General features: G+C 42.0%; 1 protein-coding gene across 1 annotated transcript; it reads left to right on the top strand.

Annotated features, from left to right (window-relative positions):
* Window positions 1–4,174: 4,174 nt before the first annotated feature.
* Window positions 4,175–12,934, top strand: LNP1 (leukemia NUP98 fusion partner 1). The gene is made up of 3 exons (XM_036391018.1): window positions 4,175–4,330; window positions 10,468–10,713; window positions 12,734–12,934. The coding sequence occupies exons 1-3, from the start codon at window positions 4,184–4,186 to the stop codon at window positions 12,932–12,934; spliced, it is 594 nt and encodes a 197-aa protein (XP_036246911.1). The 5' UTR covers window positions 4,175–4,183.
* Window positions 12,935–15,049: the final 2,115 nt, after the last annotated feature.

The following is a 15,049-nucleotide window of genomic DNA, read 5'->3' as shown; positions in this document are numbered from 1 at the left end:
GACGCCCGGGAGGAGGAGGAGGAGGAGAGGGAGGGTCAGCGGACACGCGGGGCGCGCCGGGAGGGCGCGGGAGCGCCGCCGCTTCCGCCCGCCCGCAGCACCCCCTGCCGGCGCGGAGGGGCACCCGCAGCCCTGTGAGGGAGCCCGGGCGGGGCCGGGCCGCGCCGGGCTCGGGGGCGCGCCCCGGGCAACAGCGCTGGAATGGCCTCGGGGCCGGAGAGATCCGTGCCGATGGAGGTCTGAGCCGCTCACACGAGAAGTGTCCAGTTCTGGGCTCCTCAGTACCAGAGAGACGTGCAGCTCCTGGAGCGGGTTCGGGAGGGGGCAGCGAAGGTGATTAAGGGGAAGAGGAAAGGCTGAGGGAGCTGGGCCTGTTCAGCCTTGAGGAGAGACGGCTGAGAGGGGCCCTTATCAATGGCACAAGTACCTGAAGAGGGGATACCAAGAAGATGGATCCAGGCTCTTCTCGGTGGTGCCAAGCAATGGGACAAGAAGCAATGGGCAGAAACTGATGCACAGAAGTTCCATGTGAACATGAGGAAGAAATTTTTACTATGCAGAAGCACTGGAACAGGTTGTCCAGAGAGGTTGTGGAGTCTCCCCTCACTAGATGTGAAAAACACCAATCACTTGTTTTTAAAATTTTAAAAGTTTAATAGTAATAAAATGGTTATAAAAGTAGTAATATAATTAGTGTAATAAAAATTTGAACAATTGAGATTGAGGACAATACGAGACAATAGAAACAAAGAGTTACGGACAGTCCGGGTACCTTTTTCTGAGCAACATAAGCTTGAAAAAGGACACCCATAACAGAGGATTAACCCTTAAAAACAATAACCTGTTGTGTATTCATACACCTCATACATGATGCATAAATTCCATTCAAACTAACGATTGTGTCTGGTCAGTGTCAACTTCTTTCTCTTAATCCTAATGCCATCGTCCTGGCTGAGCAAGGCGGGAAGAAGTTCTTTTCTTCTGATAAGAGAGAATAAATTCTTTTTCTCTGAAAGATTTAGGTGCCCTGTGGCTGCTAAAGGTGCAAATCCTTTCTTTAAAAAAGTATCATACATAGTGTAGTTTCTATTTTAACATTATGTTATAACCTAAAACTATATTTAACACACTACTTAAGAAAATTAATACAGCAAAACTTTCTAACACATATTAATTTTAATACTTGCAAAAAGCCAATCATAAAATACGCATGTTCACACTAGAGATATTCCAGACCTGTCTGGATACAATCCTGTGCTCTGGGATGACCCTGCTTGAGCGGGTGTTGGACCTGATGATCCACTGTGGCCTCTTCCAACCTTGCCTGGTTGATTCTCTAATTCTGTGAAGTTTCAGCTAATGTGGCTGATTCAAACTTTCTAGGACTTTGTACTTAAGAGTTTTGGAGCAATCCTTGTTATAAATTAAATCTTCCTGGTTTCTTCACAGTTATTAATTGAATCTGTCATAAAAATAATTTAATATGTAATACTGGAATTTTGTTCACGTGTGTGTCTATGACTAGTTAAAATCCTTACCTGTAGGCAGAGGAAGCTTATGTTCCTGTCTCCCCTTATTTCCATGGAGCATTCAGCTGAAGATGAAGAGGAGTCGTTTTTGATACATTTTTACAATCAGCCTCAGTCATCTCATCAAAAATTTCATTGTAGGTAGGAGGGAAATGTGAGAAGATATATTGCACAGAAGAAAAAAGGGCTACAAATAAAAACAACAGTAAGATTGCAAATAAAATACCTCAGGATCCCAACTAAAATTTGCCCTGCTGCACTCTGAGTTAGTGTATCTGTGTGCCTGGTAGTAAACAACTTGAGAAATGTCCTTTAACTGATGGATTATTACTGTTTATGTAAGCATATTTGGACAAAGCTGTGGGACAACCCTTCTCCCTGTTCTCCCTGTCACCTCACAATAGAAAATATGTATCCAACAGGTCAATAGCTTCCTGCTGGGACAGGCTCAATTCCACCCACATGGTGCTTCCTGCAGGCCTTCAGATGTGCCTTGCCTGTACAGATGAGTGGCCTCCAGGATGCAAGTCAAATTCAGGCTGCTTGAATATGGCCAGGAAGGCCCTTCCCCACCTAGAAAATCAGCCTACACATCCTTTTCATTGCTTCAGGTGCCTCCTTACTGTACTGTTTTCCAGGTATCCCTCTTGCTCCTGTCCAGGCTGCTGCAGGCATGGTTGTGTCCCCAGGCTCTCATACAGAACGTCTGAGGCAATGCCATCTGCACACCCATGTACTCAGGTCACTCTGCTGATCACACTCTTTCCTGCCCTGGACAAGGTAAAATTGGGCACACAGACATCCATGGCCCTTCACCTGTATTGTTGGGAATGAACAGTCCCACACTGTACTTACATCTCACACCTACAGCCCCATGAATAAAACAAATTTTGTAGCCACATCTGTAGTTCTAAACAGGTTGAGGAAAAAGGTTTAATGCTGGACCACTGATTCTCTGTAATGCCAAAATACCAGCAAGCTTTTTAGCATATTTGTGGCCAAGACCAACCAGCATCTCCACAGCAATGCCTGGGCACCAGAAGAACACCAGCACACACCAGGGTTTGCTTCCAGTAAGTATAGTAACAAGATGACCCCCATAGCAGGAAGAAATGATGAGGAGGATTCCATCTTATCAGAAGGCTAAATAAATACTCTATTGTACTATGTTATTCTGTATTATATTACATTATATTATATTACATCTAAACTGAATCTGCCAAGCGCTCAACTGCACTCCATCTCCACCAACAGTCCTGACACACGCACACTGGATTCAATTGGTCAATGAATCAAAACACTCACACCAGAATCCAATTACCTATTCCCTTCAGGTAAGCAATCTTCCACAAAGCATTCCACTTGTGAACAACACAGGAGCGGTAAATGAGATAAGAATTGTTTTTTCTTTCTCTGAGGTTCAGAGAATGTGAAACCCGGAAATATTCTTGGGAAGAATTGTGCCTTGCTTTTCTCTGTGAAGAGAAACGTGGCAACAAGTAAGAAGTTCAATTTGGGTTCTTCCTCCCATGCAGCCTTCCAGCACCATTCCAACAGTCTCTACAGCCTCAGAGCCCTCATTGTCCTCCTGCCAGGCCCCAAAGCATGTAAAACATCTTCCAGTTTCATACCATGCAGACAACAGTTTTGTGAGCCACTACAGTTTTTGTGTTATCGCAGAGATTTTGAAATACAGGAGACACAAAAATGACAACAAAGTATTACAGCCACAGTGCAGTAATTGCAGTACAGAGCCTGGAGGAGACCCTCAGCACAGACACCACGTAGGGTACATGTGTTCAGTTTAGACACCGGTCTGAGGGCCAGAAGTCATTCCCTGGCCCTGTTCTGTTGTGTGGAAGAGGCAAGGCCTGCATGGTTTACACCCAGGGCTGGTGAGGAAGAACCAGCACATTTTTACCCTGAATGCTTGAAGTGAGGCAGGGCCTCCCATACCCCTGATATGGCAGATGAAATTACTCAGGTGAAAAGCAGCATCTGCAAGATTGCACTGTCTGTATAACCCAAAAATGAATGAGCAGTTGCTTTTAGGAAGGGTTTCTACGTAGGCAGATGATGTTTCTGAAGTACTGAAGGAAGAGCAGAGGCACCAGAAGTCAGGAGAGAGAGAGAGCAGCATGGGAAGAGTGGGCTATTTGTGCTCCCTCCCACAGAGCCAGCCAGGTCTCTGCAAGCAGCTGTGCCAGTTTCTGACCAACATCAATATGTCAATTCTGCTTCTCAAAAATCACAAGCCTACTTTGGGCCTGCCCCCACAGGCATGTAACTGTGGGCAATTCTGCATTGGTATTGACAGCTGGGGCACTCAGCAGCAGCACAGGCAGCAGCTCCAGCCCTGCCACCCACCCCCTGCGGCAGTGTCATATTGGACACTGCTGCAATGGAAAGGTTAAAGGAAACCTAGTTGAAAAGAGATGAGAAAGGGCTAACTTTATGTTTAGACAGTGCCTGGGGCTGCAGTGGGACAGGTTTGGGAAGGCAGTGCAGGAAGAGTGGTTGGAACTGTGTGTCTGCTTCCTTTGTTGGCAGAACAGTGTGAAGCTACTGGCTTGGTGGTGGAATTTGACCTTTGTCTGGCTTTGCCTTGTCTGGCTGGGAGACCCCCCCCTCACCCAAGTTTGGAGCATCTGTGCATGGAATATGATGAGGATGATGATATTTTCTTTGCAAAATGGATGAGCAGCTTCTGGGGCCACAACTTGATCGATGAGGAGAAAGAAGGCAGAGGCCACAAGAAACGTCAGCCACAACTCTGGAGTGAGAGGAGAGCATCCCTACCGGTAAGAGCTGGGTGCAGCTTTCTCTGTGCGTACACGTGGTGTATGTATAAATGTGAGTTCCATCCCCAGAGGAACGGCCCCAGGGATGTATGAGGAGTATGGGACACCTTGCCAAGTAAATTCAGTTCCTGCTGGCAGCTGCTAGTTGCTTTTTGAGCTTAGCTGTCTGACAGGGTCAAGCCTTTGTGGTCTTGGAATACAGAAAACTGGCAAACTCCAGGAAAAGTGATAGGCCCAGAAATGTAAGAAGTGTGTAATAGCTGCCTAACTATGTATTACAGTGTTGTTCTGGCAGCTCAGCACAACCTGGTAGACATCAAAACATTTTGCACCTGCATACATAAAGACTGCCTGTAACAAGTCAGTTCTCATGTGAAAAACTGTGTAATTCCATCTGTATTAAAAGGATTTTGACCTAATTATGCAACTATAGTGACTCCAGGAAGTTTCACCCTTTACTCTGAAAACAATGATACAACACTTAAAAAGCTTACTAAACTGTGAAGTAAGATTTTAAGGTAGAAGTACATTCTTTATTCTTAAAACAGTTGGGAAAGGGGAAGGTTCATGTGCAGAAGGCCACTCACAACTATCTAAGTGAGGATCAAAATTAGGTTAAACTGAAAACTGTACATAGTCTTCTCTTTATTCAAAGATTGTTGCTTTCATTTCAACTTTTAAAAGAACATTTAGGCGGTCCAAACCTGTCTCCTTTTTTTCCAACTACATCAGTTGTCTTAACAAAGATACAATGTTTCCTTGCAAACTATTTTTTACTTATATTCTTAGATCATTATGGCTGCAATGAAGCAAATGCTAAAATATTGGAGAGGAGTAGTTAATCTTTCCCAAACTTTTTTTTTTGTGCCATTCTATGTTTCCACCTTTCAAGTTCTTCTCCTCTGCAGCTGTCAGGTTCTAAGCTGTGGGATTTTTCATTTCCAAAAAAAAATTGGCTAAGAAAAACCAACGAGTCCAAAACCACTTCCTCCCTCTTTGAATTCATGGGCAGGCTGGAGAGATAACCTTCATTCATAACTTCTGGTCTGATCAGCCACATTTGTTATTTACTCTTATATTTCACCTCAGCCACAGATTGCAAGACAGACTCTGAGCTAGAGCTTTGCTGCTGTATTCCATCAAAATGCTGAATACATAACATTTATTAATGGGAGGGGAAGGAGGTTAATTAATTTTACTGTATTTTACTTTTTTCACTCAGAGATCCATGCATATGTGATTTCTTTAGGCCTCAAGAGAAACTGGAGTGTAAGAATGCACTTCAAACCTCTTTCCATTCAGCAAGGTGCTGAACACATCTTGTATTTGTGTTTGCATTAGCATGCCCTTATATTCTGTTTGTTCAGAAGCTATTTAAAGAGTTAGCTAATAGCTATTCAAATACTTTACTATACTTGCATTCCTGAATCCATACATAGAATTTAGATTAGTTAGCTGACAGAAAAACTATGATTTTTTGATGTTACTATTTAACAAGCTAAAGATGTTGTGTATACTTAATTATATCTGACCTTTACATTAATGCTTTACACAAATTTGTCTTTCTCCACTAGTTTCATATAGAAGATGTAAATTTTAACTGCTTTATTTCTCAGTGCCAGATGTTGACTGGAGGAATAAGACAGGAACATTTGGCTGGGGATTTTATAATTTGTGGAGACATTTTGAAATGTTCTCTTGATTTGGAATTTGAGTAATTGGTAGTAAAGAGCAGTCATATGTGTTTGTCCAACCAAAGCCAGAAGTTAAACAAATGGGCACTACTGATGCCTTGTAAATACCTCCTGTAAGAGCATCTCCTTGTTCAGAGTAGTAACTTGAGAGCTATTGCATCTGGATGTGTGTTTTTTGCATGGTTACTCCAAATTATAACTATTGTAAGATTCATTATTGCAAATTATAACTGTTGTAAGATTCAAAACACTGGTACTGTTATTTAAATATTGTCTTCATTTTATCAGAACAGTGCTAATTATCAGGAGGAATAATAACTGAGCTTAGAGTGCATCTCTTCTGAAAGCTAATACCTCCACAGCAGGTCACAGTGTACCCTTTCTTCTATCTCAACATTGAAAATTGAGATAACTCCACTGTCTAAAATCAAGTCAGCAAGTTCTGGCACAGCTGTTGGGAAAAGCCCCTTGTGCAGGTGCAATGGTACTGCCAAAAGAGCACTGCCAGCTCACTTGGTCTCATATCCAAAGCTTTATTCAGGGCACTGGCAGCAGAGCAGTCCTGCCCATGGGAACTGCTTCAGCACCATCAGCCTTTTGATGCTGCATAGTAAAGTGCTCTCAGGGGAGCACAAAAGGTGGTTCTGCTGGAAAATCGCTTTCAGCTCCAAACTGCTGTGTTGGTCTTTGTAGTTTTTCCTGTGCTATACTGAGACATCTGAGCCACTGCTTCCACCTCAAAGACAAAAAATAAACTCCTGTGGCATCCTAGCGTGATACAGCCCCCATCCTAAGTATGGATAAAGCTTTGAAGAATAACTCCCAAACTAACAACAGTTTTCATTATTTTTTTTCCCAGTATCTTTGTATACCTCACTGAGATGAGCTTTGCAAAATGCTTTTGCTATTGTCATTCACACTTTGCAGAGGGGAACACAAAATTATATTCATCCTACACTGCGTCACTTGCAAGTCAGACTAAAACATTGGTAACTCCAATCTGTCAGGCTAAAACAACATGTAACTCCACTGTCCTGGAAAGCTCAGAGCTCTGTGTGTTGCTGTGGGCCAACACTGATTGCAAAAACTGCCTGGGGATAATTAAGTCAGCTGTTTCCATCTCCTTTATTTAACTTGTTCCCCTGGCAAACTTTAGACAAATTAACTGTGATACCTTTTTTGAAGCCTCCAGCTATGACTTTCCTTGTCACATTCTAGTTACCCTACATCATTTAGGTTCAGAACACGTCTTACCTCCCAGACATTTTGTTGTAAGGAAAAGATTGGAGACAAAGGAGAACTGATAAGAAGTTTACAGCCCTATACATGAATCCACCTTCAAATAGACATTGTTGCTCACAGGAGAAAATTGCTAGGAGTGGCAGCAGAACAAATGACTGCTGCTGAAGTTACTGACATTTAATTTAAACTAAACTTAAACTGAACATCTACCACAAAATTGTTATTATAGACCAATTGAAGGCCAGACCAAAACATTTTTAAGAAATATATGCTTGTCTGTAAGCTTCTTGGAAGAAAATGAAGCCATGGGAGAGCATCTGAATGTCAGATGTTCCAGAATATCCGTAAAATACTGGGGTCATTGTATAAACTCTAGCAAACAATGAACACTTGTGCTGACACACTGAAGATTAATGTTCTTACTGACAGCTGTGCAAGCTCTCAGATCAAGCCCAAAAGATGTAAACAATTAACTTGTCTACAGCAGAAACTGAGAAAGAGATAAGACAAATTATACTGACAACAATTTTTGTTGTGTGAAGTATTTTTGTTTGTGTACCTTTTGTGTGTTTGAGATTGGCAATTAGCAGAAGATTAGCTGTTTTGTAAATAGATACACTGAACATGAGTTGCCTTTACCCAACACAGAAAAAAGGAGTACTAATGGGAATAAGAAACAATCCCTGAGATCCCTTGGTGCTTCTGGCTTTCCCAGCACTGGCAAAAAATCCCCATTTTGATAGTGGAGAATTTAATGTATCATGCACAGGCACTGTGAGAGAAAGCACAGTCACAGCAATATGATTGCATAGACCTGTTGGTGTATCTTTACCCTTAGCCCACTGAGGCAGATGGGCATTTCACAGGAAAGCTTGTCCCTTTTCTGGACCATTGCTGCTATATCAGTAGGTAAACTGCAGTCATTTGTTAAGGGCTTAACTGTAATTCTATCTGTGAAAGGAAACTAAAAAGTAATGTCTTAGTAAAAGAAAATATTTACAGTCTTTGCAAAACAAGATTGATAGAATACAATCCCCCATTTCAGCTGTCCTCCTGTGTTTGGTTTGGGTTTTTTTCCCAAACCCTCTAGGAACAGATACTAGTGATTTTTACTGTGAAACAATTTTTATTTCCAGGAAAGAATATATGTTGATGCCATTAAAATGTCAGAGAAGACATTTAGCTTGTTGAGCCTGGCATGGCATGAGTGCTCCTGTCCCTCGAGCACAATGCGATTGCTTTGATGCTTTCTAAAGTAACAATACAATATGACCTTACAGAACTTGCAGCTGCATTGACTGGTTTGAAACCAAAGTAAAAATAATACAGCAGAAATCATTAACACTACTCTCAGAGACAGTCCATAATACTGGACATAGTAAGCTTATGCCTGAAAAAAAAAATGGAACTAATACCATGGATTTTGCAAACACTCTTCAAATATTAGGTACTTCTGTCAGGTGCAAGATTTATTATTTTCAGCAGTTCTCATCAAGCCTGTCTAATGTGATGTAGCCACAGCCATATGAATGCACAGCCTCTCTATTCAGAGAAAGGCTGCATTGGTCCCTGTTGTGCCAATACATTTATAGTAGCAGGAATATGTCCTGCACACAACTTCAGAGTGAATGAAGTGGTGTGCAGGACATATTTCAGGTCCCTTGCAGTCCAAGGTTTGTAGATTACTGTGAACACTATACCCAGTTGGTTTAGTTTTCCCCTGTTTGTTAAAATAACAAAACAACCAATACACACACCACAAACCTTGTACTGAATGTAGGGTTTTCTTCTGGATTTTCTTAGAAAGCATTGCAGAACTGGTGGGATAAACCTTCCTTTGTTATAAACAATCACAGCTCCCTTAAAGCCAGCAGAAGGGTTACTTAGTAGCTCACCAGGCTTGTACAAAACAGAGAGTCCCAGAATCAGTTAGGTTGGAAAAGACCCCTGAGATCATCAGCTCTGACCTTTGACCAATCCATCACCATGTCAACTAGACCATGGCTGTGAGTGCCATGTCCTGTCCTTCCTTGAACACCTCCAGGGACAGTGACTCCACCACCTCCCTGGGCTGTCTTCCAATGTCTAGGCATACTTTCTGTGAAGAAATTCCTTATAATTTCTTCAAAATTCCAAAGATGCCAAAACAAAGATGCATTCAAAAATGCATGCCAGCAGCTGGGTGCCTGGAATGCTTTAATCTGACACCTGCAGGGGTATAATTTTCAGTACCTCCCATCTCTCTTTCTTTCACCATCTGCATCTTACCTGTGTTCAGCTACTCGTCCTGAAAATCACCAACAAGGTTTGGGATATCCCCAGCTGTGGTGTCCTTCTCATGCCTCTCTTCTACATCTGTCCCCTTCTAAAACCACCAACTCATGACTGCACAGGACACAGCAGTTCTGTATCAGTTTAATCTCCTTCGCAGACATTCAATTAAACACAGCTGATGCAGATCAATAGCTTTTATCTTCATGCCAGACCTAGGAAAATTAATCACACAAAAACTAAACAACCATCTACTCATTCTGACTTCAGTCCTGCAAATAGAATTGTAGAAGTCTGTTTCCTACTACTTCTTTGGTAGCGATGTGTCCCTCAGTACCCTGAAAGTGCTTCTTCATTAGTTCAAGGCAAATGTGCCCAAAAAACACGCAGCAAATTCAAAGCTGGGCAATAAAGCAGTTTTTCTGCATGTAGACCTTGACAGAAGTGGATGAGAAATGTCTGCTGTCACACTCTGAACTCAAACAGCTGATAAGACCTGGAGCACTTGTGGGTCAAACCTCTTACCTGACTCATCTGGCCACAAAAGGCTGGGTAATACTTTTTGAGAGTCCTGCCTAGAAACTGCAGCCAGGTGCAAGGCCTGAGTTTTTGAGGCTATGAAGAGTCCCAGTTCCTTTTCGTATCAGTGAACACTAAGAGGACCCAGCACACTTTACATTTGAAATGTTCATTGTGTGCCAAAACTTATATCCTCAAACCCAGGAATAATAGGGAATTCTACCCCTGCTGCTTCCAGAAAGCAAGTTCTTGGCAGTGTGATTCTCCTACACTTAAAAAGAAAGATACAGAATTCTGGGGAGGGTCCTTTACTTTGCACCACTGTTTGGAAGAGTGTCTGTGGCAGAAAAAAATCTGCCTTGTGTCTTCTGCTTTGCTATTCAATAGACAACAAAGACCTTTTGTTTTCAGGCCAAGCTTTCCTCTCTCCATACAACACGACTTCATGCTTCTGCCAAAGGCTCATCTTCAGGTCACCTCAGGGGCTCCAAGGAATTTCAAGAAGACCAAGATGTCAAATGTCACTGCCACAGGAAGGCAAGCAGAACACCTTCAGCAGACAGCTCATGTCCAGAGACAAGATCAAACTCCATTCAGGAATTTGCAGAATCCTTTGAAAAGCAATTGCATCTCAAAAGCAAACGCTCAGTTTCTTTGGTAGGTAATAAGATCACTACAGAAGAAAAAAAGCCCAACCAACCAAGTCACCTTCATCTTTTGTATAATTGCTGTGACTTGCTGGGGGAAGTGCAGAAATAAACTCCAACTGGAATTTCTCATATTATATGGTCTCAAATTACTACAAGTAGCACAAACCAGGTTAAAGTTGTATCATTGGTGTGAGGATTCTTGATGAGGTGTTAGTGTCCAGGCTTATTTGGGAATGTTTATCCTCAAAATGAAACACCACACTGGCTCACGTGGCAATGTTTTCAGAGGTTTCTATGGCTGTGGCCACAAAACATGACAATACAAACCCAGGTTTGCTTCACTTCTGCTGCAAGACCCAGCTCACTTTTTCACAGCTGCTGACCTGACTTAACCTATGTGAAGCTGTCTGTAACACTGCCAGACACTGCAGTGTTTGAGAGGCTTCTCATTTACCCCTCAGGACCCCATCCGTCTGCTTTCTGCAGTGTCACCACACAGCTGCAGCAGCAGCTATTGCTATAAGTAGCAGAAGACTGAAAGGGCATGCAGGGGATTCTCTGCCCATTTCATCCTTGTCCCCATCATTCTGTCCAGAGCCATGAGCATTTTGTCTGGTGTGTGTTGATGAAATAGCCAATTGCCAATTTTTATCTAGACTTTAATATATTTTTATTATGATGCATAGTATCTGCTGTATCATGCAATGAAAGAAAGGGTAATAAATCCTAACTCACTTTTAAGTATCAGGAAAACCCCATCAAATTGTCACTCTATTCAAAAAGCTGTGCTTGAATAACTCTGACATTAGCATCAAATAGCCACAGAAGGAAGTATCCTTTTTTTTGTTCCAGGTTCTCGACATTGACGATTTGTATGGAAAAGTAATTTTCAACTCTCTTTACACAGCAAAAGAGGGGGAAAAAATTTCTTTTAAATAGACAGCATAATTACATGATCAGTCCCATAATTATAGTCCTTGCATGACCAATTGTCTAAGGATATGCAGAATTATGATGATGACAGCACTGTTACTCCATAGTCAAAATTTCAAGCTCATTCCCTAATCTTCTTTTTCCTCTTCAGGAACTACTGAATTGCTTTCATTTGGAAATTTACATTGCCACACGTGCCAGCATTCACCAGTGGTTGTCTGGTTTATCATTTATAACTTCTCAAAAATGCCTGTGGCTAGAAAGTCTATGAGTAGTAGTGTAGTAGTGTAGTTGATGTATGATTAGGTATCGTGAGCACAATGTATTAATTATGGCTTCAGTTCCAGTTAAAAGCAGGGATTCCAGTGCCCCTCTGTAATCAGCAGTGGGATGTGTTGAGCTGTATTTTAATCTGTTTTTCTAGAAGATCAAGTTGTTGCCATTCCCTCGATCACAGTTGTAGTTTGGGAGATGTGAAGGACTTGTGAATCTCAAAGAACTGAGAAATAGATCAGAGATCTGAAAGGAAATTTGGGCTTAAACCTGTGTCTTCAAATGGAGCATTTTTTTTGCATTCAGAGCTCTGTGGGTGCAATTCAAACCACCATCATCAGACAGGTGAACACTTTGGGAAAGGTAATTCATCTCCTTCCCTGGGTATTGCTTTTCTCATATAAATGTGTCTTTGAGAACCCTTCAGACCTTTTTTTCAGTGGGGTCTTTACAGCCAGCACTGAGAAGTCTTCAGGGATGTAAAGATGGATCACATGAAAGGATAGAAACATGGAGTCTGGGCTGAAATCTCAGAGCTCCTCTCTTTCTCCCTCCTGTCTGCTCTCCTCTTCAAGTCCACTGAGCCTGTGACCCTCCTATCAAATACAGAGTAAAATCAAAGCGTGTGTGTTGCTTCTTGCTGAGCTTTAGGGTGACTGGCTGGGGCCTTGAATTTGAGCCCATCATGGTAAAGCTGATCTTGATGAGGAAGTTACTGGAACATTTTGTTACTTAGTGAAATAAAATAATGAGCACTTTTGTTGTTGTTGTTCTTGAAGGAATCTCTTGTAATTCCCTGCTATTTTTTCGCTGTCTTTTAGCAACCTGAAGGTGCAAAAGAGAGACGAGAAAGAGAAAAATTGCATTTGAGAAAAAGCAAGTCTCATAAGAAAATGGGAGAGAAATCCGAGGCAAGGAGACAGCGGGATGAAGCTGAAAGTTCAGAAGTACCTGCAAAACACAACAAACAGTTTCCATCACAAGCAAGCATTCAGAAAGGTTATGTATCCACAGGCAGCTAGAATGCATTGAGATAATCAATCTTAACACTCCCCCTGAAGAGCAGAGGGAGCATTTGTGTTCTGTTTTGACTAGAAGCAGCCTGTTAGCTAGAATAACCCCTAAGCTGTAAAATAAAAGTAAAATCCAACTGCATTGCTGGCACCATGTTACTACCTTCCTTTCTTTACTTTTGTCATTAGAAATATGACCTCTGTCATAGGAGTGTATCAGTAGCAAGATCCAAGTTAGAGATTAACCACCATAAGAGGATTTCAGGCGTATTTAGCATTGCAGCAGGATAGTGGTGGATGCATTCCTTTAAGAGGAGGCCACCACCTGTGTGTTACAGAGTCATGCAAAGCCTTATGTTCATTTTTTAATTGAAAACAGGCTTTTTGGTAGGTTTGGGAAGAAAAAAGTATATATAAACAGCCAACTCCTTTCTGGCCCTGACATTCACTTAGATTTGTCTTGAAAACAGGTATCTTTTTGCTCTGACAGTCTTTCAGCTCCAAATTTATGTAATTAAGAGAAGCTCATGTTGTCTTCTTCACCTCCCTGATGTTTCACTTATCTCTGCTTTTGCTGTCACTGTGCAGTGTGACTCGTTTCACTGGCATCTTCCAGACCTCTCCCATGTCCTTAGTCCCACTTCCCCAGTAACACAATTAGTTCTTTCTCTCAGCTTTACCCACAGAATTCACAGAATGATGAGGTTGGAAGTGACCTTAAAGATCATCGAGTCCAAGCCGTGCCCTAACACCTCAACTAAACCATGGCATCGAGTGCCATATGCAGTCTTTTTTAAATGTCACCTCAATACCTTGCCTCTTTGGTGGCATTTCCTCTCTCTGTTCACTACTTTACTGCCTTGTGGCTACCAACCTCTTCTGCTACAACTCTACTTTTGCTTCATTAACATCTGAATTCTCTAGTAAAACCAGAGATGTTCTGGTTCTCTCATATTTCCATATAATATCTTCCAGGGGTTGATGTGGCATTGCAACCCTTTTTCCTTTTCCAGAATTTGGGCCAAACTGGCTGTCTATGGTGAGCAGGACCTAGGAAAAGGCTGATCCTCTGGTTGAGGATCTCCTGAACTCAGGTGTAAATCTCATCTCACATGCTCACAAACACATACACACTCCCACAATCCCCCTGTGCTCCCCTTTCTTCAAAGTGCCACTGTTCTCTGCAGACACAACCCTTGTCTCTTTGGGAATAATCTTCACAGGCCTAGTATGGAGAAAGCCTGATTTGGATAATACAGGGAGAAAAGAGTGAAGAGTAATGAAGTCATGAGCAAACATCAAGGTCTGATGGACATTCTTCCTGTGATTTTTCTGTAATTAACCAAAATCATACTAATTTACCCTAGAGCCTTACTTTTTAATATTCAGCCCTTTAAAAGCTTAGGGCATCCTTAAAACTTTGTAACACTAATATACATTAAGTGATTGAGTTGTTTGGGTTTTTTTTGTTTAGAGCTTTGGGGGATATATAAGAAAGCAATTGAACCCTTACTGATGTTTGTAAGTTGCTTCTTGCCTGGTAACATGTGTTATAAACTAATAAATCTAATAATGGAAAAATGTTGTTCCTATGCATTGTTCCTGTCCTTCCCATTCCAGATTGAATTTTTGCAAAGTTCTTCTGTCAGCCAAAAATTAAATACTTTTCCTTTACAACCTTAATCTGAAGACTGCATTACAGAAGGTCTGGATAGAAATGAACATGGCCAGCAGTGTCTGAGCTCCTCAGATAAAACCTCTCACATGCATCTTTTCAGGTAGCAGCCTGTCCTCCCATCTTGGGAGAGCTGAATGCTGTGGCTGCATCAACTTTGCCTGCATTTCAGGTCATCAGCTGGCTCCTCCTATTTTACAGACAGGTTAACTCAACAGGCCCCAGCAGAATTTGCTTGTGTTCATCAAACCAATGTGCTGGTTGTACACCACACCTGATGGAAAGAAAACACCAAACAGAGCTAAAATAGGAGAGCCCTGTGTGGCTGCCTCTGACTTGCTGGTTACCATCTGCCTGAAAGCACAGAGAAACCTCACTGCCACCAGGGCAGCTGGGCAGCTCTGTCTGCAAACAGCTCCCCTGTACTCCACCAAATCCCATCTCTCTGA

The sequence above is a fragment of the Molothrus ater genome, chromosome 2 (assembly GCF_012460135.2).
Source record: "Molothrus ater isolate BHLD 08-10-18 breed brown headed cowbird chromosome 2, BPBGC_Mater_1.1, whole genome shotgun sequence".
NCBI lineage: Eukaryota > Metazoa > Chordata > Aves > Passeriformes > Icteridae > Molothrus > Molothrus ater.
The sequence above is the reverse complement of the archived record's forward strand: the minus strand, read 5'-3'. Positions and strand labels throughout refer to the sequence as shown.

What these genes read in the sequence shown, in the direction of transcription:
- LNP1 (XM_036391018.1), top strand. Translation starts at nt 4,184, where the DNA reads ATGGAATATGATGAGGATGATGATATTTTCTTTGCAAAATGGATGAGC. An exon ending in AGAGGAGAGCATCCCTACCG is followed by an intron (nt 4,331 to 10,467) that starts GTAAGAGCTGGG and finishes TTTTGTTTTCAG; the next exon opens with GCCAAGCTTTCCTCTCTCCA. An exon ending in GCAAACGCTCAGTTTCTTTG is followed by an intron (nt 10,714 to 12,733) that starts GTAGGTAATAAG and finishes GCTGTCTTTTAG; the next exon opens with CAACCTGAAGGTGCAAAAGA.